The sequence below is a fragment of the Dasypus novemcinctus genome, chromosome 12 (assembly GCF_030445035.2).
Source record: "Dasypus novemcinctus isolate mDasNov1 chromosome 12, mDasNov1.1.hap2, whole genome shotgun sequence".
Lineage (NCBI taxonomy): Eukaryota > Metazoa > Chordata > Mammalia > Cingulata > Dasypodidae > Dasypus > Dasypus novemcinctus.
In genome coordinates, this window is record NC_080684.1 from 104,462,993 (window position 1) to 104,488,593 (window position 25,601).

The 25,601-nt window shown below is 40.5% G+C and overlaps 1 protein-coding gene across 2 annotated transcripts in view; it reads right to left on the reverse strand.

Moving 5' to 3' along the window:
- EFCAB6 (EF-hand calcium binding domain 6) overlaps positions 1–25,601 on the reverse strand; it is a 294,900-nt gene that overhangs the window by 264,733 nt on the left and 4,566 nt on the right. For both annotated transcript variants that reach the window (XM_071219103.1, XM_023588220.2), the window contains exons 3-4: positions 23,431–23,539; positions 11,461–11,609 (exon numbers count right to left, since the gene is read on the reverse strand). In XM_071219103.1, the coding sequence (XP_071075204.1) occupies positions 11,461–11,496 (36 nt within the window). In that variant the 5' untranslated portion in view covers positions 11,497–11,609; positions 23,431–23,539. The remainder of the gene's footprint in view (positions 1–11,460; positions 11,610–23,430; positions 23,540–25,601) is intronic.

A 25,601-nucleotide genomic window follows, 5' to 3' on the forward strand; every position in this document is an offset into this window, starting at 1 on the left:
GCAGGGTATACATATGACATCACCAAAAGTGAAAGATATGGATACTGGAAGACAATTTTTCTTAAGAATTAATATCATTTTAAACAAATCTTTGAGGGATAAATCATGTAATTCTTTTTTTTTTTTTTTAAAGATTTATTTATTTATTTAATTTCCCCCCCTCCCCTGGTTGTCTGTTCTCTGTGTCTATTCGCTGCGTCTTGTTTCTTTGTCCGCTTCTGTTGTCGTCAGCGGCATGGGAAGTGTGGGCGGCGCCATTCCTGGGCAGGCTGCTCTTTCTTTTCACGCTGGGCGGCTTTTCCTCACGGGCGCACTCCTTGCGCGTGGGGCTCCCCCACGCAGGGGACACCCTTGCGTGGCACGGCACTCCTTGGGCGCATCAGCACTGCGCATGGGCCAGCTCCACACGGGTCAAGGAGGCCCGGGGTTTGAACCGCGGACCTCCCATATGGTAGACGGATGCCCTAACCACTGGGCCAAAGTCCGTTTCCCAATCATGTAATTCTTAAATCCATATTACTTTCCTTCCAAAGACAAGGAAGAATGTGAATAACGTAGACACCAAAAGGTAATAAAAAAAAATGCTTAGAATGCTTTCAAGACTCCCTTAGAACAGGGGTTCTTAAGAGGGGTCAATGAGCTTGAATTTAAATTAAAAATATATATTTTCTTGTGGGGACACAGTGCAGGTGTGATATATTTACTAAATAATACACAGTGTAGTGTGGACTTAGTAAGGAGTCTGTGGTTTTCACTTGACTGGCAAAGGGGTCCATGGAACAAAAAAGGTTAAGAACCCCTGCCTTAAGATGGGGTTCACTGCCATGTCAGATGGCCCTTCTTTGGAGCTGATGTTTCTGCGTGATGAAACTGGATTCAGATGGAATCTCTTTCATTAGACTTTCATGCTACTTTACTGGAATTGTAGTTGGTGTTGGGGTTTAAGAATTATTTAGGGGATTTGAATCTCTGGACTGACAATATGATAGCCAGGCCCTGAGCCTCAACAGACTTCAGCTCCTACAATCTGATTTATTGGACTCACCTCACTCAGCTAAGATGGAGTTGAAGAAGGACAACCACCATGCCATGCAGCCTAGAGTGCCTACAACTGAAAGCAGGAGGATTGCATCCAGTATCCATGTGGAATCTGAGCCTCCTCTTGACATAGAGATGCCACGGACATAACCAATCCAAGGTCCACAGAGAAAAGGTGGCTATTGGAGTGGAGTGGGAAAAGTGGACATGGTGGCTGATATGGGTATGGGGAATGGCAGGAAGAGATGAGATGTGGAGGCGCCTTTGGGACTTAGAGTTGCCCTGGATACTGCTGCAGGGGCAATCACCGGACATTGTAAATCCTCCCAGGGCCCACTGGATGGAATGTGGGAGACTATGGGCCATGATGTGGACCATTGACCATGAGGTGCAGAGATGCCCAGAGATGTACTTACCAAATGCAATGGATGTATCATGATGATGGGAGTGAGTGTTACTGGGGGTGGTAGGGTTGAATGGGACCTCATATTGTTTTTTTAATGTAATATTTTTACAAAATCAATTAAAAAATAAAAAAAATAAAAAATAAAAAATAAAAAATAAAAAAAATTAAAAAAACATAAAAAAGCATTTTTATAATTGTACTTTAAAAATAAAAATAAAAATAAAAATACTGGTTTGCAAGGAAAAAAAAAAAAAGAACCCCTGCCTTAGAAGAACTTCCTGGCTGTAATGTTTTAGGGCTCCCAGTCCCACCAAGAGAGGTGATGCCACTATATTCCCTCCCCTCTATCTAAAATTCAAGTCACTGTCCTTGATAAATAAGGTAGGAACTTACTTAAGTAGATACGGAAACTACAAAGCAATTTCTGGTACAAATCAGTGGCATAATCCTGAAGGCATGATTCAATTTGATATTTTGCAACCTACTAGGAAAAGAGTAAGGAAATGCTAGTTTGGTAAATCTCTTATACTCATTTATGAGATTATGGAGGTTTGGTAACCATAACTTACTTAGTGGCTCTATATTACATAGTAAATTCTAGATGTATATAAAATGTCTGTAACATTATCTCATCTTTTATAATATTATTCACAAGCAGTAGAGGGAAAGATGACTCTATTTCCCTTCAAGTGAGAATTTCTCATCAAGCTATTGAACTCTTCTGGCATGAGGACAGTGATGGCTTTTATCTTGGGGTGACCTGGGCCAGATGATAGATCCAAAGGACAGATTCTCACTGTGCCAACTTGAACCCAACCAGAGGGCCATCAGGATTTCCTCCCAGCTGTAGGATGCTGTGAGCTGTCTCTTGGAGGTTAGAAAACAGAACGTGAGGAGCCCCACGATCACACTGCTGGGGACTCTGCCCCATGCCCTGTCCTCAAGACAAGCAGTATGGCAGGCCCTGGGGACCCTTCAATCCCTTCAAGTGGCTACCCTGCAATCACTGATTCTTGCCTCCCAAGACTTGCTGAGTGCTGAGCACATATGAGGCCTAGGCTGGGTGCTGGGATGCCTCTTGCTCGTGATGCACACGGCCTCCCTGGGAGGTGATTTCATCACTGGGATACAGTGATGGGTACTGGCACGGAGTCTCTACAGAGAACACCGAAGACCCAGGAAAGAGGGTGGCTGGTTTGGGGTGATAAGATTTCAGGAAAGGCTTCTTAGAAGAAACAGGTAACACTACAACTGCTACGTGGTATTCCTGAGAGTGAGGAAAAAGGCTGGAAGTTGGCCATCTTGTGGAGAACATTCAACCTGGGCAAAGGGAGGCAGGAGGGGACAAGCAGAGGAGGTATCATCCAGGAGAGGAAACTGGAAAGGTCAGCAGGGGCCAAATCAGGGGCAGTCTTGTCGTTGGGCTTTGTGCCACAGTTTTGCAATTTCACAGTGGGATTTTGATCCAGAGAATGGCATAACCTTCACTCTGGTATTATGTGGAGGATGAACAGAAAGGGGAAGAGATTGATGGTATGGAGACATGTTGGGTAATTACAGCAAGTATTAGTGGAGGTCTGTGCTCATGAGATGGACATGGAGTGAAAATCTGGGGTGAATAAAAGAGATTTTAAGAAGGTAGAAGCTAAAGAATTTTATGATTTGATGTGTGGGGTGAGGTAGAAGGAAGAGGATAAAGCTTTTGTTTGGGAGATGGTAACATCATTCAGTGAGAAGAGAAATATAGAAAAATGTGATAGACATATTTTCCAAGATGGCTGCAGCAAGATCTCCCATCCCACGTGTTTTTCTTACAATGTCCTGTTAACAACCCTCCTATCAAAAAATGGGGTCTATGTTCCTTCCCTTGAATCTGAGTAGGCCTTGACTATGGCAGAATGGTTGGCATGTGATTTCCAAATCTAGATCACAAAAGGCACTACAGTTTTGGCCTGTTCCTCTGGTGATGCTCACTCTTGGAACCTAGACACCGGTTGTGAGGAAGCCAAGAAGCCCCATTGAGAAGTCACATGCGGATGTTTCAGTCAACAACCCCATCAGAGGTTCCAACCAACAGCCAGTATCAACTGCTGGCCATTTGAATGGGCCATTTGAGTCAGCGAGCCTTCAGTTGATCCCTGCCTTCAGATGTCAAGACACCCCCAGTCTTTGTACCTCTCTAGCTAAATTGCATGAAGCAGAGACAAGGCTGTCCCTGAGATCTACAGAAGCAAAATATATGGTTGTTGCTATTTCAACTGTGTTTGGGGATAGCTTGAACACAGAAATAAATGCCAAAAACAGAAGAGAAAAAGTTTGTGGGAAAGCCAAATTGGGAATTCCTAAGTGGGGATATCCATTGGAAAGTTGAATACATAAATCTGGAGATGAGAAGAGGGATGGGATTGGAGATGCACATATGGGAACCAACAGTGTGGAAGCCTTGGGGAATGAAGCAAGTGGGAGGGGAAGAAGAGATCTGTGCACAACACTGACTTTTAAGGAAGTGGAATTCATTCATTCATTCATTCAAAAAAATATTTTGAGCATGTAAGATATTTCAGCCACTGTTCAAGGCACTAGGGTACAGCAATGAATAAGGCAGCTAAGGTCCCTGCTCTCAGAAAGCTTATTATTTGGAGGTGAGAAGATAGAGAGGAAACATAAATAAGTTAATTAATAAATTAATGATAGATAGTGGTCAGTGCAGTGAAGACAAGACAGAAAAATGTGATAAGAGAGTGGCTAGGGTACCATTTTAGATGGAGTGGTAAAGGAATTCCTCTCCGAGCAGTTATATGAGCTGAAACCTAAATGATAAAGATAAGTTAGTCAGCCAAGAAGCTGAAGTAAGAATGTCCTACAAAGGGAAAACAGCAACAGTTAGAATGTCCCTAATCACTAGATTGACCTTGATATGTCCAGGCTATTCCAAGAGTCTGAGAAGAAAAGTCAACTGTGAACTTGAATTGTGACAAGCCCTGGATATGGAAAAGATGTAAATTAATTAGATACATAATTTGGAAACAGAGCCAACAATTTCCTATTGATGGATTGGGTGGGTGGGTGGGATGAAGAAAAGAAGAAACCAAAGATAATACCTAGGTGTTGGGCTTGAGGAACTAGATAAACAATGGTTCATTCACTGAGATGGAGAACACTGAAGAGTCAAGAGATTTGTTTGGCCAGTTTATATTAGGGATGCCTATTAGACAATATCAATGCACAAAATGAAGGAGGCAACTGTATATATGATCTGGAGCTTAGCAGAGAAGTCAGAATAGATCTTCAATCTTGATATACAGATGATATTAAGAGACATGGGCCAGAGATGAAGAGGCAGATTGAGCAGAGATCCTTGAGGGAGGAAAGAGGTTTAAATCTCCTACAAGAGGATGCTTAGAACTGCGGGATTCACTCCATGCCTCCCTCTCCACCCCAGGTGTCACTTAGATTCACAGAAGCAGCTGATATAATCAGAGGAGCTGCATGATTCAGCATCACCTGGTGAAGGCTATCTGTCCCTCTGCCCAAATCATCCTCCTGCTCAGAATATCATAGAGAGATCCCTCTTGTAAATTTATGCCTCCATCTTGAAAGATTTTTTCAGACACTTCCTGTATATTTTTAGCTGTTTTCCAGGAACCTCAACTTTGCAATCAATAATGATAATTTAAAAGTATCAGAAAATAATGATGTGAAACTGTTTGAAATTTCTTGAAGGAAAACTTTTTATTTCACAGGTCTAATACAACTTCTGAAATTTAAAATAAAAGCAGTAACTAGACTTGCATAATGTGCTGGTGGGAGTAAAAATTGACATAATTTTTCTGTAGGGCAATTTGACAAAAATTTCCTACATCCGTTTAGGATATAGAGTCACAATAGACTGTCACTCTCACTCTAATATTGAGAGCAAGTCAGATAAAATTTTTAAAAAACAGTCATTTTTTGAAACCCATCAGAGAACTGAGGACACAAAGAAGCTAAATTCTAGAAAAGGACAAGCCCCTCCTCAGACAGAAAAGACGTGTGGCTCTTTCCATTCCCGTTAGAATGGGGGAAGGAGAATAAATTCATTATAGACAGGGTTAAGGAGAAAGCCAAAATTCTAGTAGCCACTTGTGAACTGGTGTGATGGGTTAGAATCCTCAGGAGCCCAGTCACAGAGCAAGTCTGTGCCTCCACTAAGTGCACACACGTAGTACACCGAAGGCTGGGAACATGGCAGGATTGATGCCTGGTATGCCCCAAAGCACACAGTATCTTACACACATGCAAGTGAGCTGCTCACCAAAGGCTGAGTACAGGCAGAAGAGTTGAGAGAGCCCTCTGAAGCATAGGGGGTCTTCACTAAGTAAATGCAGCTGCCTACTGCAGATTGGAGGCAGGGCAGCAGGGTGGAGAGAGGTCTCCCCTGAGGTGCAGAAAGCTAGAGGCACAGCTGGAAAACAAAGAGAATGCCCCAGAAACCACACCCCAAATGGCACGTGGGCTCAACAGCAAAGAAAATTTCCAAGAGTATGCCAAGCTGGCAGCTAAGCTATAAAACATAAAGAGATCTCTGGAATCTCAACAATGTTCAGATATCAAGACCTGTTAAAGGAAAACATCTGAAACCAGTGGTAACTCAAAGCAACAAAGGCCAGACAGAACTCAACTTACAGACTAAATTAGGACAATCTACCTCACTACCAGCGTGAAAAAGGGGTAGTCCCTCTTCTCATGGTAAATACTATATCCTCTGTCTGGCATCAAAGATTTTTAAATTGCTAGAAATGTGAAGAAGAAAAGTGACCTGTAATCAAGAGCAAAAGTAGTCATCCAAAGAAGACCAACAGGGAAAAGATGTAGAAATTATCAGGTATTTAAACTAAGAATGATAAATATCTTAAAGAGATTAAAGTGAAAATGTACAACATGCTGAACATATGGGGGATTTCAGCAGAGAAATGGAAGCTTTCTAAAACCACATAAAAAGCTAGATGATAAAAATACAGTATCAGAAGTCAAGTAATCATTTCATTTGCTTAATAGCAGTGTGTCCATGGCAGAAGGACTAAAAAAAAATGAAGATGGATCAACACAAATTATTCAAACTGAAACACAAAGAGAAAACATTTAAAAATGAAACAGAGTGTCTCTACCTGTGGCACAAAATCAAATGGTCTCACTGGATCATTTCTAACTAGAGGCCCGGAAAAGAGGAGAGAGAGAATGAAGCAGAATAAAAAAAACAGATAAAATTATAATGACATGGAATTTGACAACGTTATGGAAAGACATCAAGCAAAGATCCAAGAAGCTCAGAAAAATTAAGCAGGATACATACAAAGAAAACCACAAGTAGGAATAATATTGTCAAGCTTCTGAAAACAAAGATTAAACAAAAGAACTTTTTAAACATCCATAAATGCCTGGGGGAAAACTATCAACCTAGAATTCTATACCCAAAAAAATGACCCTTCAGGAATGAAGAATGAAGCTTTTTAAAAAGATATTTTTAGACTATCAAAATTTGAGAGATGGGAAGCAAATGTGGCTCAACAGATAGCGTATGGTAGACCACCTACCATATAGGAGGTCCAAGGGTTTAATACCCAGGGCCTCCTGGCTTGTGTGGTGAGCTGGCCCACGCACACTGCTGCTGCATGCAAAGAGTGCTGGCCCACACAGGGATGCCCCTGTGTAAGGGTGCCCCCTACGCAAGGAGAGCCACCCCCTGTGAAACCACAGCCCACCCAGGAGTGGTGTCACACACACACAGAGCTGATGCAGCAAAACGATGCAACAAAAAGAGACACAGATCCCCAGTGCTGCCTGATAAGAATACAAGTGGACACAGAAGAACACACAGTGAATGGACACGGAAGAACACACAGCGAATGGACACAGAGACAGAGAGCAGACAATGGTGGGGGGGTCGGTACATAAATAAATCTAAAAAAAAAAAGATATGCCCTTTTCCTGGGGCTCCTGGTTTTAAAAAAAATTTTTTTGTTTTTGAGAGAAACTGTTGCCAGCAGAAATACTACAACAAATGCTAAAGAAATGCTGAAGGATAAATTATACCAAATGGGAGCTAGACAGAATATTAACATGGAAAATATGTGGATAAATCAGAAAGAGCTTTTTCCATGATCTTTATTTTTATGCCTACACATTTTTAAATTTATTTAAAAGTCTATAAGACTTCCACATTGAACCAGTGTGGAATAACAGAGATGGGATTTGCCTTTCTGCCTGAAAGAACTAAAAACATCAGACAAAATATCTGGGGGAAAAAGTGGTTTTCAAACATTGGACAGGCAGCATGGGAGGGTAATTTCCAAGAAAAAAGAAACAAGGCGAGCCCTACAATTGTCTCCGCATATGGCCTGGAGACAGTTTCCCAAGAGAAGCACAGTCCAGGAATTTCCTTGAGTGGAGGTGACAGAGTTTGAAATTCATGGAGGCCAAGGCAGCCAGAATTCACAAGGCAGAAAAACAGAGAGCTCCAAGGAGAGTGAGAGCTCCAGCGAACCCTGCAGAGGGCTCAGCTTGAGACTCTGGATGACTGTGGGCCCCCTGGGCGGTCTGTAATTTTGGTATACAAGGGATGGGAGCCCTTGAAGTGTTCTGAGAAGGAGAGACACAGGCAGATTTATGATTTAGGAGGATCACTCTGGAAGAAGAGAGAGTGGTGAGGCAAGTTTAGAAAACAGGTTGGTGGCACCATCAGTTGTTAGAGGTGAGGATTTCAGAGGCAGAGGGCAAGAATTTTCTTAATGTCAAGGATTATTATGTCAAGTATCTCTTCAAGTATCTAGAAAAGGTAACTAGGGGATGAAATTCAAGGGAAAGATTTCAAGACAATCATTTTTATCTCACAGAAACCCTAAAACAAACACTCAGCTTGAAGTGAAATCTCTATAAATTTCCCTCGGATTTGATCTCCTCTCCATGTTCCCAAGCCTCTGTAACAAATTCAACATTTAAAAGTGAGAAAATCTGATTTAGACCATAGGTGGAAAGAAAGCTAAACATAGGAGCAGAATGGAGAAAAGACGCACAAGGAATACAGTAGCTAACCACTGCTAAGTGTTCCAAAAATATCATCCCAAGACAGAATTAAGAACCAAGTGAAAGTGAAATTGCAGTACAATTTTTCTGATGGTACTTCTCTTTTCCTTGTGTTTCTAAATCTCTTTTTGGTGAAGTAGTGTTTCAGAAGAAAGAAAATTGAGTTTAAGTTCTGGAATTTAGAGAATGTAAGATTACGGAATGGGACTTAGAATATAGCATGAGGAACAAGGAGATAGAATAGTTAACAATTACTAATTTTTCCATAACTGTCTAGTAATCCTATTTGGTTTTTAGAGCAATATTTATTTTCCCTCTTTTCCATCCTCCGCCTTCTTTCCTCCTCCCTCTCCTCCATTTTAATTGTTCTGATCAATGCATTATCTCCAGCACCTAGAACAAGGCCTGGCACATAGCAGGTCTCTGTACATACTAGTTAAATGAATTGGCCAAATATTTAAATGCAAAATTGAAATAGTGACAGTGGAAAAAAACTTCAAAGACAGAGAGAGAACACAAAGTCAGAAAACACAAAGGAAAATACTGATGCATTTGCCTAAAGGAAAATTTAGAAATTCTGAACAAAGTATGTTCACTGCAGGAACTAATAATACTAAAAAATCGAGAGATAATTTATATGTCTATAAATGGAGAAATAGTTGAAAAATTATTGTACTTCAATCCTGCAGAATACAAAGAAGTCATTAAAAAGAATGCAGTATATCTACATATATGTAGCAGTTTGATAAAATTGAGGGACTCCAAAAAGAAATATTAGATTATGCTTGTAATCTGATCTGTACCTGGGCATGATTGAGTTTTGATTAGGGCGTTGCATCCCCACTCCTTGGTGGGTGGGGACTCACAGATAAAAGGCATGGCAAACAACAGATTTGGGATTTCTGATGTTAGAGTTTGATGCGGAAGACCCGGGAAGTCAGCACCCAGAGGAAAGAGAAGCCAGCACCAGGAAGGAAGGAACCTTGAACCCAGAGAAAAGCAAGACCCAGGAACGTAAGAACCCAGGAAGCCTGAACCCTCGCAGACATCGTCAGCCATCTTGCTCCACATAGACTTTGGTGAGGGAAGTAACTTATGCGTTATGGCCTGGTATCTGTAAGCTCCTAGCCCAAATAAATACCCTTTATAAAAACCAACCAATTTCTGGTTGTTTTGCATCAGCACCTCTTTGGCTATGGTATAATCCTATTTGTGTGTAAAAAATGTGTGTCTATGCACTTGTACATAACAAAATATTAAAATGAGACTTCTTGGTGAGTTTTAGCTGAGGTATTTAGGCTGAAAGAAAAACTACAATTGCCAAGTACTCCTATATTTTAAAATAAGGTGTTAAATCACCATGACTTGCAAAGGTGATGACCAAAAACTAGTTTTCTAACCTTTAGTGCAGCAGCATCCTTGAAGATACTTAAGAGGTTGCCAAAGTCAAAAGAGAGTGAGGATGGTCCCTGGAGAACATTTCTTTGGAGTGATAAGGAAATAAGTGGCATTTACCTTCACCTGCCATTACAGGGAAAAAGTAGTTCTTCTCACTTCCTGTCTAGTGAGTAGTACTGCAAAAAAACTTCCAAGAGGACTTGACTTATATATCCTGGAGTCTGGAAAATCCAATGGACTGGTGTCTGAACTACCCCTGAGAAGTTCAAAGGGATGAAGCTCTGGTTCACAGCTAGAAATGGCAGAGCAGAGAGAATGGAGGTAGACTGGAACTGCACCTCCACTGACAGTGGGAAGTAGAGATGGGGAGGATGGATAAGAAGTTGCAAGGTGCCAGGAGTAGACCATAGATAGAAAGTCCAGGCTTGGACCCCAACAGAGAAGATCCATGGGACAGGGATAGCCAAGTGCCCATGAGCTAAGGGCTTCAGCCATGAACTACCAGGGCAGCTACAATTGGAGATGCCTAGTGCCAGCATCCCCCAAAACTTCACAAGTACCCAGCTAGAGAAAGAGCCACATTTGAATGTGTAACAAGCCCAGAGGGTGCCAGTGCCAGGCCACAAAGACGTCAAGTGAGACCTTGGCAGACCTTCTTCTCTTCCCTCCTCTCACTCCCATCCTTTACCAATGCTGGAGGAGACAGGGACAACCTGATGAGGTTGGGGAGGGAGAGGAAAGAGGAGGAAAATCACAAAGTAGGGACATCAAAAGTCAACAACTACCCTCCTTGTCTTGTGGCAGAATTTTAGACCAAGGCAGGCCAAGACTGATGACAAGAAGAAGCATAACTTTGAATGAAGCTCTGAGTTTCAATTATTACAGAATGGAAAGTTAGGCCCTGTGAATTGTACTTATTTAATACATGAGTTAGGGGAGCAGATATAGCTTGAGCACTTGAGCGCCTGCTTCTCATATGGGAGGGTTCTGGGTTCGGTTCCCAGTTCCTTCTAAAAACAAACAAACAAGAACAACAAGCAAACAAACAAAAAACCAACTCAGGGGAGCTGACATGGCTCAGTGGTTGAGTGACAGCTTCCAACACACGAGGTCCCAGGTTCAATTCCTGGCTATATAAGCACATATATGTAGATACGTGCATATATAGCCCAACATTGTGAATGCAATATATACACTGCTATATACTTAAAAATGGTTAAAATGGGAAATTCTGTGCTATATATATGTTACTACAATGAATTTTTTAAAAAATCTGAGTAAAACAGTATAGTATATGACATAAAAGTTAAACCCATGGATTCTGAAATCAGACTGACTGGGTTCAAATTCTAGCCCTGCCACTTAAAAATTAAGTAACCTTTGGGAAGGTTGCTTAAACAACCTGTGCCACACTTTCCCCATATAGAAAATAAGGATACTAATAGAACCAACTTCAAGGAGCTATTGTGAGGACTAAATGGCATGTGATAATGCCTCTGGACATAGCCTGGCACATAATAAATATGCATAAGTGTTATTTATTTATGTATACTCACTTGAAGAAGAAGGTCTGAAAATATTTTGGAAACCATTCCTTGAATACACTCTGCATGGTGAAGAGTGGGGTCTTAAATAGTTGAATTTTCTTGCATGGGGATGCAAAGTATGCAAATCTGGTGTAATCGCCATTTTGCACATTAAATCCCTGAGATATAAAAGAAAACAATAGCATTATCTTAAAGCACACCTTACAAATCTGGCTTTCTATGTATTCCTTTTCTGAAGGGACAGCTGGAAATTGTAAAAATGCTGCTAATCATGACCTGCTTGCCAGAGTTCAAAGACTATTTTTAAGGTGAACAACAAATCGTGACTTTGGACTCCTTTTTTATTTACACATTTTATTATTTTATTTACAAGTTCCAGTGACTTTTTTAATTGTCAATTTTATTGAAAGGTATTCATGAACACACACTGCATCTAAATTGCACAATCAATGGCATCTGGTATAATCACAGAGTTCTATATTCATCACTTCAGTCAATTTTAGAGCATTATTGCTACTCCACACAAAAAAAGAAAAACAAAATAACAAAAACCAAAAGCAAGCAAGCAAGAAAAAAAAAACAAACAAAAAAACCACCCTACCCCTTAGTAGTCACTTCTCAGTCTCTCCATCTATCCACTGCTATTCATAACCCCTAATCTATGGAAAGTGCTAATCTGTGGAAAACAGCAGTTGAGAGAAAAAATAGGCTAGCAATAAGCTTAAAAGAAAAAGTTGGGGAATGAGATTCCATAGGGGCTTTAAAAGCTCCACATATTCCTGGGAATCTAAAAGGCCACTCAAATACATGGGGTTGTGGCAGGCCCAGGGCTACATGCAAGCTCAGGAAAGACCAGAGAAGACCTAAACTCTCACTTAGCTGAAAATGGGCCTCTGCACAGGCAAAAAGAGAAGACTAAGGCCTATTAAAAAAGAGGACCTCAAATTTATACCTAAAGCTCCTACTTAAAAAATAGAAAAATAGGAGCAAACTAAATCCAAAGCAAGCAGAAGGAAGGAAATACGAAAAACTAGAGCAGAATCAGTGAAATAGAGAATAGAAAACAATAGAGAAATGTGACAAAATGGTTCTTTGAAAAGATTGACAAAATGGACATATCTTTAGCTGGAATGACCAAGGAAACAGAGAGAACACTCAATAATTAAAATCAGGAATGAAAAAGGGGACATTACTACTTACTCACAAAGTTAAAAAATTATAAGGGAATTCTGTGAACAATTGTTTGACAATAAATTAGGAAACCTAAGTGAAATGGACAGATTATTAGAAAGACACAATCTACCAAAACTGACTCGAGAAGAAATTGAAATTCTGAATAGATCTGTAACAAGTAAGGGATTGAATTAGTAATCAAGAAAACTCCCTCCAAGAAAATCCCAGGACAAGATAGGTTCACTAGTGAATTCTACCAAGCATTTAAAGAAGAATGACCAAAACCAATTCTTCACAAAATCTCCCCCCAAAAAACAGATGAGGGAATACTTCCCAACTTATTCTGTAAGACCATTATTACTCTGATACCAAAACCAACAAACCTTTCACAAGAAAACCACAGACCAATATTCCTTATAAATATACACATAAAAATCCTCAACAAAATCTAACAAACTGAATCCAGCAACATACAAAAATAATTATTCATGATAACCAAGTAGGATTTATTCCAGGAATGCAAGATTGTCTTGATATATGAAAATCAATCAATGTAATGTACCACATTAGAAGAATCAAGGAGAAAAAAAACACATGATCATCTCAACATATGCAGAAAAAGCATTTGACAAAATTCAACACCCTTTCATGACAAAAACATTCATAAGACAAAGAATAGAAAGGAAAAGAAACTTCCATGACCTAATAAAGGGCACCAATAAAAAACCCACATCTGACAATGTACATAATGGTGAAAAACCAAAAGCATTTCCCTAAGGCCACTAACAACACAAGGATGGCCACTCTTACCACTTCTATTAACATGGTACAGAAGGGTCTAGCCAAGACAATTAGGCAAGGAAAAGAAATTAAAAGCATCAAGATTGGAAAGAAAGAAGCAAACTCTATTATCAGATTACATGATCTTTATATAGAAAATTCTAGGGATCACACACACACAATCTATTGTTTTTATATATACCATCAATGAATAATATTAAAATAAAATTAAGAAAACAATTCTACTTACAATGGAATCAAAAATAATAAAATATTTAGGAGTAAATTTAGCAAAAGAAGCACAAAACTTGTACATTGAAAAGTACAAAACATCCTTGAGAGAAATTAAATAAATGATGACATCCCATGTTCATGGATTAGAAGACTTAATATTGTTAAAATGGTAATACTCTCCAAACTGACCTACAGATTCAGCCCAATCCCTATCAAAATCCAGAGGCCATTTTTTCAGAAATTGACAGGTTGACCCTCAAATTCATATAAGGATCCAGAATATTCAAAACAATCTTGAGAAAGAATGGAGGACCTAAACTTCCCAATTTCTAAACTTACCACAAAACAATATTAATAAAGACAGTGTGGCAATGGCATAAGGAGAGACATGTAGAGAATGGAATCTTCCAAAAAACAGAAGGTGAGGGAATACTTCCCAACTCATTCTGTAAGGCCAGTATTACTCTGACACCAAAGCCAATAAACTCTTCACAAATTCTAGAATTGAGAGTCCAGAAATAAATCCTTACATTTACTGTTAATTGATTTTTGACAAGGGTGCCAAGACTATAATAGGGAAATAAGAGTCTTTTCAACAAAGAGTGTGGCTACAACTGGACATCCACAACTGGGAAAGAATGAAATTGTACCTTTACCTTTCACCATATTCAAAAATTAACTCAAAAATGGATCAGCTACCCTAAATGTAAGCTAAATTCATAAAACTCTTAGAAATAAACACAGGGGTAAATCTTCATGACTTTGTATTTTGCAATGGATTCTTACGTATGACACATGACTTTGTATTTTGCAATGGATTCTTAGGTATGCTAGCAAAAGCACAAGTAACTAAAGGAAAAAAAAACAGATAAATTGGACTTCATCAAAATTTAAAACTTTAGTGCTTCAAAGGAACTATCAAGAAAGCAAACACAACTCACAGAATAGAAAAAAAAAATCTAATCATTTAATTGATAAAAGTCTAATACCCAGAATATATCAAGAACTCTTACAATTCAATAATAAAAAGACAATCTAGGGAAGCAGCTGTGACTCAGTCGATTGGGCTCCCGTCTACCATATGGGAGGCCCTGGGTTCGCATTCCAGGCCTCCTTGTGAAGGCAAGCTGGCCCATGCCCACGGAGAGTTGATGGCCCGCACCTGCAGAAAGCTGGCACAGCAAGATGATGCAACAAAGGGAGACTGGCAGACACAGAAGAACACACAGCAAATGGACACAGAGAGCAGAGAGCAAGCAAGCCGTAAGGGGGCGGAGAAATAAACAAATTAATTAATTAATTAAGACAACCTAATTTAAAAATGGGCAAAGGACTTTAACAGACATTTCTCCAAATAAGATACACAAAAGGCCAGTAAAAACAAGTAACGATGTTCAATGTCTTTAGTGTTAGGGAAACACAAACCAAACTATGAGGAGATACCACTTTACGTCAACTAGGATGGCTATACTCAAAGAAACAGATAATAACAACTGTTGACAAGGATGTGGAGAAATAAGAACCTTCCCATATTGCTGGTGGGAATGTAAAATAGTGCAGCCTCTTTGGAAAACAATTTGGCAGTTTCACAAAACGTTAAACATAGACTTATTATATGATTCAGCAATTCCATTCCTAGGTATATTCCAAAGAGAACTGAAAACATATGTTCACACAAAAACTTGTATGGTATTCATAGCAGCATTATTCACAATAGCCCAAAAGTGGAAACAACCCAAAGGTTCACCAACAGATGAATGGATAAACAAACTATGATACATACATACAATGTAATATTATTGGGCCATATATAATGGCTGATCCATCACTAACTACTGATCCATGCTACAACTTGGATGAATCTTGATGTCATTATGCCAAGTGAAAGATGCCAGAAAGAAAGGCCACATATTATATGGTTCCATTTACGTGAAATGCCCAGAATAGGTAGATCCATAGAGAAAGAACATATATAGGTGCTTACAAGAAGCTGGGAGGAAATGGGGTATAGAATTCCTTTTGGGGTGATGAGAATGTTTTGGAACTAGATAGAGGTAGAGGTTGTGCAATATTGTGAATGTACTAAATGCCACCAAATACTTCACTTTAAAATGATTAATTTTGTTTTATAAATGTTCCCTTGATAAAGTTTAAAAAAAAAGTTAATGGATGCTGAATGTACACTTTTTTTTAAAGATTTTTATTTTCTTATTTATTTCTCTCCCGTTCCCCCACCCTGTTGTCTGCTCTCTGTGTCCATTCACTGTGTGTTCTTCTGTGTCTGCTTGGATTCTTGTCAGCGGCACTGGGAAACTGCCTCTCTTTTTTGCTGCGTCATCTTGCTCCATCAGTTCTCCGTGTGTGCAAAGCCACTCCTGGGCAGGCTGTACTTTTTTTGAGCGGGGCGGCTCTCCTTACGGGGCACACTCCTTGCATGTGGGGCTCCCCTACAGGGGGGACACCCCTGTATGGCATGGCATTCCTTGCGCACATCAGCACTGCAGGTGGGCCAGCTCACCATATAGGTCAGGAGGCCCTAGGATTTGAACCCTGGACCTCCCAGGGTTTTCTAACAGTTGAGCCAAATCCACTTCCCTGAATGTACACTTTACATGGACTATATATTTTGTGACTGTTTCAATAAAATTGCCCTTTAAAAAAAGGTAATGGATAGATGTGCGTGGTACTATAAGAGTATATAGAACCATAATAGATGATATTTCTAATGTCCTTAATTTGAAGAATCTCAAATTTACAGGATTGAAGAAATGAATAAGATTTTTTAATGTATTAGAAATTCACATTGGCTAGCACTTTGCTTTACTGTTTTAGTAGTCACTGACTCTGCCTTACATTGTAGCTGTCTGGAGACCTGTGTCATGTGCTGCAGTCCGTTGGCAGGTCCTGGTGGATCGGGACCACACAGGTCTTATGCCATAGAAAGCTTAAAGCCTCAGCAGGGTCCTATATACATCCTTCTTGAATTGAATAAATTTTAATTCAATTGAAATGATGGAGCCATGGCAGAGAGAAATATCCAGACTATGCTGAAGAATATGGCTTGGCATGTATTGATACAGCCAGTGCATGTTTAGGAAGCTCCATTCTAGGGATTTGCAGCTCAAAGAACAAAGTGGGCAAAAATCTAAGACTCCATGGACTTTATATTCTAGTAGGGGGAAAAAACAATAAATAAAATAAGTATATAGGAAAACAACTACTATGGAGATAATGGAGCAGAGGAGGAAGATAGGTGACCTTGAACAAAGATCTGAAAGGGAAGAGTCCAGTTAGAAAGGGAGACAACAGACAGCCAAATAGAAGAGAACGTTGTAGACGACTGGAGTGACTGTCAACATGAGTGATATGTGGGGCCACTGGAGGGTTTTGTACAGAGAATGACATCATCTGACCTCAGCACTATAAAGGATCCCTCTGTCATAAATCAAGAATAGACATACAGGGAAGCAGACTTGGCCCAGTGGTTAGGGCATCCGTCTACCACATGGGAGGTACGCAGTTCAAACCCTGAGCCTCCTTGACCCGTGTGGAGCTGGCCCATGAGTTGTGCTGATGCGCACAAGGAGTGCTGTGCCACGCAGGGGTATCCACCGCATAGGGGAGCCCCACATGCAAGGAGTGCACCCCATAAGGAGAGCTGCCCAGTGCAACAGAAAGTGCAGCCTGCCTAAGAATGGCGCTGCCCACATGGAGAGCTGACACAACAAGATGATGCAACAGAAAGAAACACAGATTCCCGTGCCGCTGACAACAGAAGCAGGCAAAGAAGTCACAGCAAATAGACACAGAGAACAGACAACCGGGGTGGGGGGGAGAGGGAGGAGAAAGGGGAGAGAAATAAATAAATCTTTAAAAAAAAAAAAAAAGACTAGACTTACAGGGGCAAGAAGATGGGAGTGGGGAACAAAGAGACCAATTAGAAGTCTACTATAAAAATCCAGGCAAGAGAAAATGGAGCCTTGGACCAGGGTGATTTAGATGTAAGTGATCAGATTCAGATATACTTTGAAGAAAGATGTAACAGTATTTTCTCGAAGAGTTAATTTGGAATGCAAGAGAAAGACTGGATGCAAGGACTGAGGCTTGGGGCTCTACAGCACTCAGATTCAGGGAGATAAGGAGGAACCAGCAAAGGAGACTGAGAAAGAGAAGCCAGTGATACAGGAGAAAATGTAGCAACTATGGTGTCCTGGAAGCCAAGAAAAGGAAGTGTTTCAAGGAGGAGGGGGCTGATAGGGTGTGTGTCAAATGCCCCAGTGAAAATCACTCGAAAGGGGGATGGAGAATTGACCTTTGTATTAAGCTGTATGAGATTCCACTGACAGTGGAATGGTGGGAGTGAAGGCCCGTCTAAGTAGGTTCCAGAGCAATTCTGAGAAGAATTAGTGACAGTACACATGGTGAAATGTTTCAAGGAACTCTACTGTGAAGGAGAGTCAAGCAATGGTATGGTGGCTGGAGGAGGCCTGGGAGCAAGGGAGAAATTCCTTTAAGATAGGAGAATCAGTGGCATGTTTGAATACTTGTGGTAGTGATCCAGTGGCAAGGCAAAGAGTAATGAAGCAGAAAAGAAGAGAATTGCTGGTTCCCATGAGTTTGAAAGTAGTGAACATCCATCATGACGAAAGAGAAGGCAGAGGACCCACACACAGGTCTGGTAATGGAAGCCTGTGGAAGTTAGCTCCCAGTTGTTTCTATTTTCTCATTGAAATAGGAAGTAAGAAGATCAGGAGAGAGTGGGGATGGGGAGAGGTATCTCATGTTTAAGTAGTCAGGACAAGTAATGAAATCTTTGTCTAGAAGAGAAAGTGGGTGGAGGGGTGAGAGAAGTAAAATGATTGCCAGGTAGTTTGAAGGGCCCCTTTGAGGTTCATGGACATGAATTTAAGGGTTAGTACATGTGGTTGAGGGTTTTTTGTCCCAGCCACATTCAGTGGCACAAGTAGGCAGCAAGCCGGATTTAATTTAGTTTTAACAAGCAAGTATAACACAACAAGTTGAGGGTATATGCAAGGCAAGTGATTAAATGTGCACATGATGCACAAAACTGAACACCAAGAATGATGGGGATTACCAGTGTTAACTGAAATAGTAGGACAAGACGAAAGGGGTTAAGAGACAAGAAACTTGACATTGTGAAGAATTTTATGAAGGAAAATCAATTTTGATTCAATTAATATTTATTGGGGGCTTGCTATGAGCTTAGGATTTCTGAAAACCTATCTTTTAACCCTTCCCACACCAGGTCATTTTATTTTTTAATTTTTAAAATTTTTTTAATTTTTAAAGAAGCTTTAGATTACATTACTGTTACATAAAAAAATGGGGGATTCCCATATACCCATCCCCTCCCCCTCCCACACTTTTCCCCATTAACATCTTTCATTAGTGTGGTACAATTGTTACAATTGATGAACACATATTGAAGCATTGCTACTAACCACAGACCACAGTTTACATTATAGTTTACACTCTGTCCCACACAATTTTATAGGTTATGGCAAAATGTATAATGGCCTGTATCCACCATTGCAATATCATTCCAGACAATTCCAATGTCCCAAAAATGCCCCCATGTTATACCTATTCTTCCCTCTCCCTCCCCTCAGAACCTCTGGTGGCCACTGCATTTATACCAATGATAAAAGTTCTTCCATTATTAGAATAGTAAGTCTATAGTAGAATAATAAGTCTACTTTAGTCCATTGTTCATTCCCCAACCTTGAGGATTTGGGGTAGTGATTCCCGCTCTGCTTCTAATCGAGAGGAGGCTTAGAGCCCGTGGGGCAGATGGATGGAACGATCTTGCCTGCAGCTGTAGACACTCTGTGTTCCTTGGGAGTTTAGAAGTGAGGACATAGAAACTCAGAAGAGGCAAGTGACTTGCCCAGGGTTACAGAACTGCCAAGCCCCAGTGCTGGGAAACAAGCCTCTCTCTTCTGGCTCTTTCCAGATATCAAATTCACATGGTTGTCAATGACAAAGGCTTTCCTGTTTCTCTTTATAAAATTAATAGCAAGTTCCTTGAAGGTATTGGGACACCCCTGGCTGCCCACTGCTGCACGAATGGTTGAAAACCCTGGGCCTTCTGCCTCATCCTGCTCTTCAAGCATGTGGGGATTATCTGCTGTAACTGCATTCCTTGCTGAGGTTGGTGCTGATGCAAATAACTGTTTTCTTTATTTTATCCATAAATTCACTTCCTAATAACAATAAGGCATGCCAGGGCTTGGCCTCATGCCTTATTATACCACCTGAGGAGCAAGATAATCATCCAGAAATGTACTGCCTGTTGTGCATTTTATTACTCGAGTACAAAGTGATTCAATTCAAGAAACACTTGGTTGAAGACAGCGTGAAAAAATAATAATCATCATGTGAAAAGTAATTCCTCCTAATGCTCCTGAGCACACTGGAGGGAACAGTTCTCTTCCAGCGGGAGAATGGTCTGGTTACCCTTAGGGTCATCTCCAGTTCTAATTTCTACCAATTGCAGTATTACAAAAGCTAGTGAGATTTCAGCTATAATATCAATATTCCCAAGAGCCAATCCAGACAGTTCTGAAAATGGAGCTTATCTGGGTGCTCTGCCTAAACCTTTGTTGGTGTATTCTCTCAAGGGTTGACTTTTTGGGAAATAATACATGCCACTCATTGGCTAGGTTCTAGGAGTAGAAAGAGAAATATGAGCCACCCCTGTGGCGCACAGGGATTTAAAAGAAACTGGCAATATATGTTAAAAGTATAGGAACAAGGCATTCCCATAGCATCCCTCACTACAGTGAGGTTGCATGTGGAAATTCAGAGTTGCTCTGTAGGATATGGTTGATGAGAGTGTGGGCTAAATCACCTGGCTCAGGGATTAGAGGACTTTTCCCAAGAGATGGCCTCCATTAGTTCATCTGATGGAGGGAAAGAGCTAGGCCATTTGTAAATTCCCCAGGAAGACAGAACATGTTTTTCTGCATGGTTATTAACACCATCTTTTAAAAATGCATTTATTTTCCATTTTTTAAAATTAGGGAATAAAAGGCTTTTGAGCCAGATATGTAGCTTTAAAACAGTGATTCTCAAAGTATGGTCTCTGAACCAGTAGCATCAACATCATTTGAGACCATTTTAGAAATGCAAATTCTCAGGCTGGATCCAGCCCAACTTTGCCAGAAGCTCTGACGGGGGAACCCAGCCATCTGTGTTTTAACAAGCTTGAAACTACTGCTTTAGGAGAACCTGAAGTTGATTTATGAGTCTGGAGTTTTTTTTTATTGAAGCTCATCTGGAAAGATCCCTACTTTACAACAAAATGAAGTTAGAAGACTGGCAGATGTTATATCTTAAGTGATTCTACTAGATTCAACAAGCAGTAACTGAGCGTCTATTCTGCTGGCCACTGGGTGTCACCTCATTTAACCATCCCAGCAACCTTCTGAATTATATACCATTATCCATACTTTTAGTGGTGAGAGAAAAACCAAATTTCCTTAGCCAACAATGAGGCCCAGACCCAAGCTATCCTGAATTTAATCCTAGGCTTTTCACCCAGTTGCTCCAGGGGTGTGTGTATATGCACATTCACACACGTGCGTGTGAGTGACTTTTGTGTGCATTCTTTCATAAACACATAGATAAGAACAATGAACTTTGCATATACTGATAGGGCAATAGGAATATCTAGCTACCAACCCACAAGAATGGATAGCTTTAACTTGAAAAATAAAAGTCTAACAATTTTGCAACCTACTCAAGAAAACGTGTAGAAATTAAAAGCATTCTGTCTACATATACTTTCAATAAAATATTAGGATTCCAGGGTTTGTCGCCACCATCGGAACCCCAGACCCGCCTCTCCCACCTGAGCATCATACTCCCTTAATATCTTAGACAGACTCCGCTGGCAACCCCTAGTCTAGTGTTCTAAACATAGGAATTATAAGAATGCAAGTTGATTTACAAATATATTCCAAATGATAGGGTATTGTAAAAAACAATTTGGCCAGTCATCTGAATTCAATTTAACAGACAACTGCGTGGCTAGAAACTGACCTGCCTCCACAGCTAAGAAGCGCCATTTCAGCTGCCGGTAGCCCCACATTTCTGAACCACCACCTTCCATCCACAAGGCTCTCTCCACAGGTCAAAAGTCTCTTCAAATCCTTGCACAAGCACTTGCCTTCTCCCCAAACCTCAGTTTAATAAATACTTTCTCTCATGGCATTGACTTCAAGTTTATCCACACACACTACAAGACAGACAGACACACACCCAGAAAGCAAACTCAAATGAGAATGCAAACCTCTCAAAGTGAATATATTTTAATGGAGTAATATATTGCTATTACAAATTATATTATAAAGAATATGTAGAAACATCAAAATGTGTTTAGACAATGCTAAGAGAAACAAGTATAGTGGAGTACACAACGTGAATGCAATGATATAAAAATGTATATTCAAAGGTAGCACAGGGTCTAGAAGATTGGACAAAAAAAGCTATGTTGGGACGGTGGAGACGATCATTTTTCTTTTAAACATTCTTTAATAAATGTGTAATATAGCCTATTCTATAGAACCTGCCTACCAGGGTGCCTGATCTAGCTCCTGTCCATCTCTCCCATCTCACCTCCGCCACACACAACCTCCGCCTCGCTTCCCACACCTGGAAGGCTTGTCCCTCCACCCCACATCTGGCTTTCTCCTCTCACCTGCAGACCTCTGTGTGAACGTCACCTCCTTAGACAGGCCCCCCTTGGCCACCCTGTTCAAGTTCTAGTTCTCCCTTGTAGAACCTTTCACTTAGCCATGGTCCCCAGTAATCCTGGCACATAACCAGTGCTCCAAAAAGTAATGTATGTTGAGTTGACCCCAATTGCATTGAATGTGTTTTTGTAAACATTTCTCTCAGCACAGAAGCCTTGCCACTACCAAATACAGGTCCTAAAGAAAAAGCTTATATCGTTTTGTTCATAATATACTGACTCTAGGATGGACACAAAAACCTAATTTCAGGAACGATCTCAAAAAATTCACTATGACCTCATAACATTTTCAGGCTCACTGCCACACCTGATGTGATGATAGATGCAGATATGGTCACAGGAGCAAATCAATTGTGTCAGAAAAACTGACCACAGGTCTGTTGTCAAATAATTGTTCCTGTCTCAAAACTAAATTGCAGCCTTTTTAAAATGTAATTGCTGGAAGCAAGTATGTCCTCTCCCAGCTCCTACAAGCAGACAAGGCGTGTTTAATACATCCTATTTATAGTCTAGCCAAGTCCAAGCCTGTTCTCAGATACCAGCAAAGGGGCTTCGATAGTTTCCCAGCTCCAGGTTCGGTAAATAAAAGCTTTGCTCTACTGCCACCTATGGAAGGAAATGTAAATCTAGTTACAAACAAGCCTAGATGTGGGAGATGGTCCTGCTTTCCAGGTGTCAGAGAGTGAAGCTGGCTGAATAATTTTCTGAATTCACTGTTGCTATCTTGGTTCTGTTTAGCACCAAATGAAGGACATTACATTTCAAAGTGTATAAGCTAATACCTATTAATATTGATAAAAATGAGAGTCCCTGGACAATTTGGGCACCAAAAAAATCAACGTTTAGTAAATGCTTTTTGCATGAACTGACACCAACCAGAAGGAAGTGATCATAGTCACATTACCAACTTTGAAGGCAGCTTCCTCTGTGGACCTTAAGGTCTGCACAGTACCATAAACTCACTGCATTCTTCTGTCCATCTGCAGGCGCGGGCGTTAGGGGAAGAGGCTGCTCACCTGGCTTTCGTGCTGCCCGATTTGGTGCTATTGCCTACGGCGGCACTGATTTTGGTGATGTTTCTTTTCATTTTTCTTCAAGAATAAAATATTCCTGAATTTGGGAATTCTGAAAATTAAGAGAGCAATGGGGTTAGCACAGATTGGCAGACAGATTTTCTTATTTAGCTTAACAAACCATGCGAAGGGAGCCTTCAGATTGTAAAACAATCCAACAGTTTTGCAAGCTATCGGAGAACTGTGTGGAAAACCTCAGGCAATTCTCTGCATGGATTTCACACTAAACTTTAGGATTTCCAGGGGGAGATGTTTTATGCCAACACGTCATGAGCACCACTCCTCTTCCCATATCTGGGCCCAGTGTGGTGACACACAAGACTGTCATCCCCTCTATCTCCCTCCTAGCAACCAGACCATCATGTTGAAATGCTGATCTTGTTACTTTCTTGTTTAAAACACTCCAATTGCTATCACTTAGAATAAAGACCAAAGTCCTTTATGCTGCTACATCAGGCTCCCACCTGCTTCTCCAGCCTTATGTTATGTCCCTCATCCTGGCCTACTAGTTTGAGACCTATTAAAGGCTAAACCAGTATTTCCCAAGTGGAGGCTTTTTGCATATCCCAGATTCCTCTATCTGGACCTTTATCTCTGCCTTCATACCTTGTCCTAAATATCAGTGGTTTTCAAACTGGAAGGTCCATCAGGATCCTCTGGTGGATCCCAGCCCTAGAGATTCTGATCCGGTGGGTTTAGGATTGCAGCCTAGGAATTTGCATTGCTGGCAAGTTCCCAGGTGATGCTGACGCTGCTGGCTGGAGACCACTCCTTGAGATCTCAGTTCAAATGTCACTTCCTCAGGAGCCTTCCTTGATGCTCCAGACAAGGTCAGCCCCCATCACACACTTTCACAACAACCTAGAGTGGCTTTCATAGCTCTTGATCCAGTTTATAATGGTGTAACCATTTGCATGATTCTTGAGTGAATGCTTTCCTCCTGTTGACTTTTAGTTCCATAAAGGCAAGAGGCGAGTTCATTTATTTCATCATTGACTTCCCCAGGTCCCAGAAGAGTGACAAGTATTCACAGGTGTTCAAATTTACTGAATGAATAAATAAATGAATGGATTTGCTTCCACTCCTGCACCTTGGTAACTTGAGGTAAAAATTCCTTTACTTCATGCCGTCTTTCTAATAAGGCAGCAAGTCCTGTCAATTTTACTGAGAGAACACCTCTGAAATCTATTCCCTGCCTCTCTCCATTCCTAACATTACTCTGGATTATAAAAATTAGCCCCTCATAATATTTACTGCTTCCAACTCCTCCTCCCTCTAATCCATCCTCCTAACTCTAGCAAAACACATATATAGTTGCTTAAAAACATGCAATGAGAAATTAAACATGTGTTAAAGTGTCATGGAACTATACACCAAGGAAAAACTGAGTGCATGTAAAACCTGAGGAAAGCTGAGGTTTGTAGTTTAGTACTATTGAGCCAATGTTAACTTCTTGGTTTTAATGACTGTACCATGATTATGTAAGATGTAATCATTGGGAGAAGGTGAGGGAACACGGGAACTCTGTACTAACTTTTCAGCTTTTATGTGAATCTAAAATTATTTCGAAATTAATTAAAAAAAAAAAAAAAGCCCCCGCAATGTTGCTGCTCCAGGGCACAGAGACTGAAGTACAAACTCCTAATTGTGGGGTAGAAGTTCATTCTCATCATGAACTACCTGGCCCCAGGCAACTGTCCCAGGTCCCATTAACCTCAGCATACTACAATTTTGCAAGTACTTCAAATATACTAGGTAGCTCCTCATCTCGGAGTTTTGGCTCATTCTTTCTTTAGAATTTCCCTCATCCTTTTCCAATTTGTACATTTGAATTTATCTTCCTAGATTGAGGGTTTGGCCCCTTCCATCATGAGGCCTTCCTATCTTCTGTAAACAAAATTATTCATGCCTTTATAGAGAACTTACAGACTTAACATTTTGTTTTGCCAACTGTTTTATTTAGTAAAGAAAAAAAAAGATGAAAAGATAAAAGGCGCCATAATCTTATCACTTTACTGTGGGGTTGGGAGAATATAAAGTACAAGGTAAGAGTATTAATATCTCCTCAGCCCATACCTTTAGTTCTACCTCTAATTTCATGTTAGTTCTCTGCT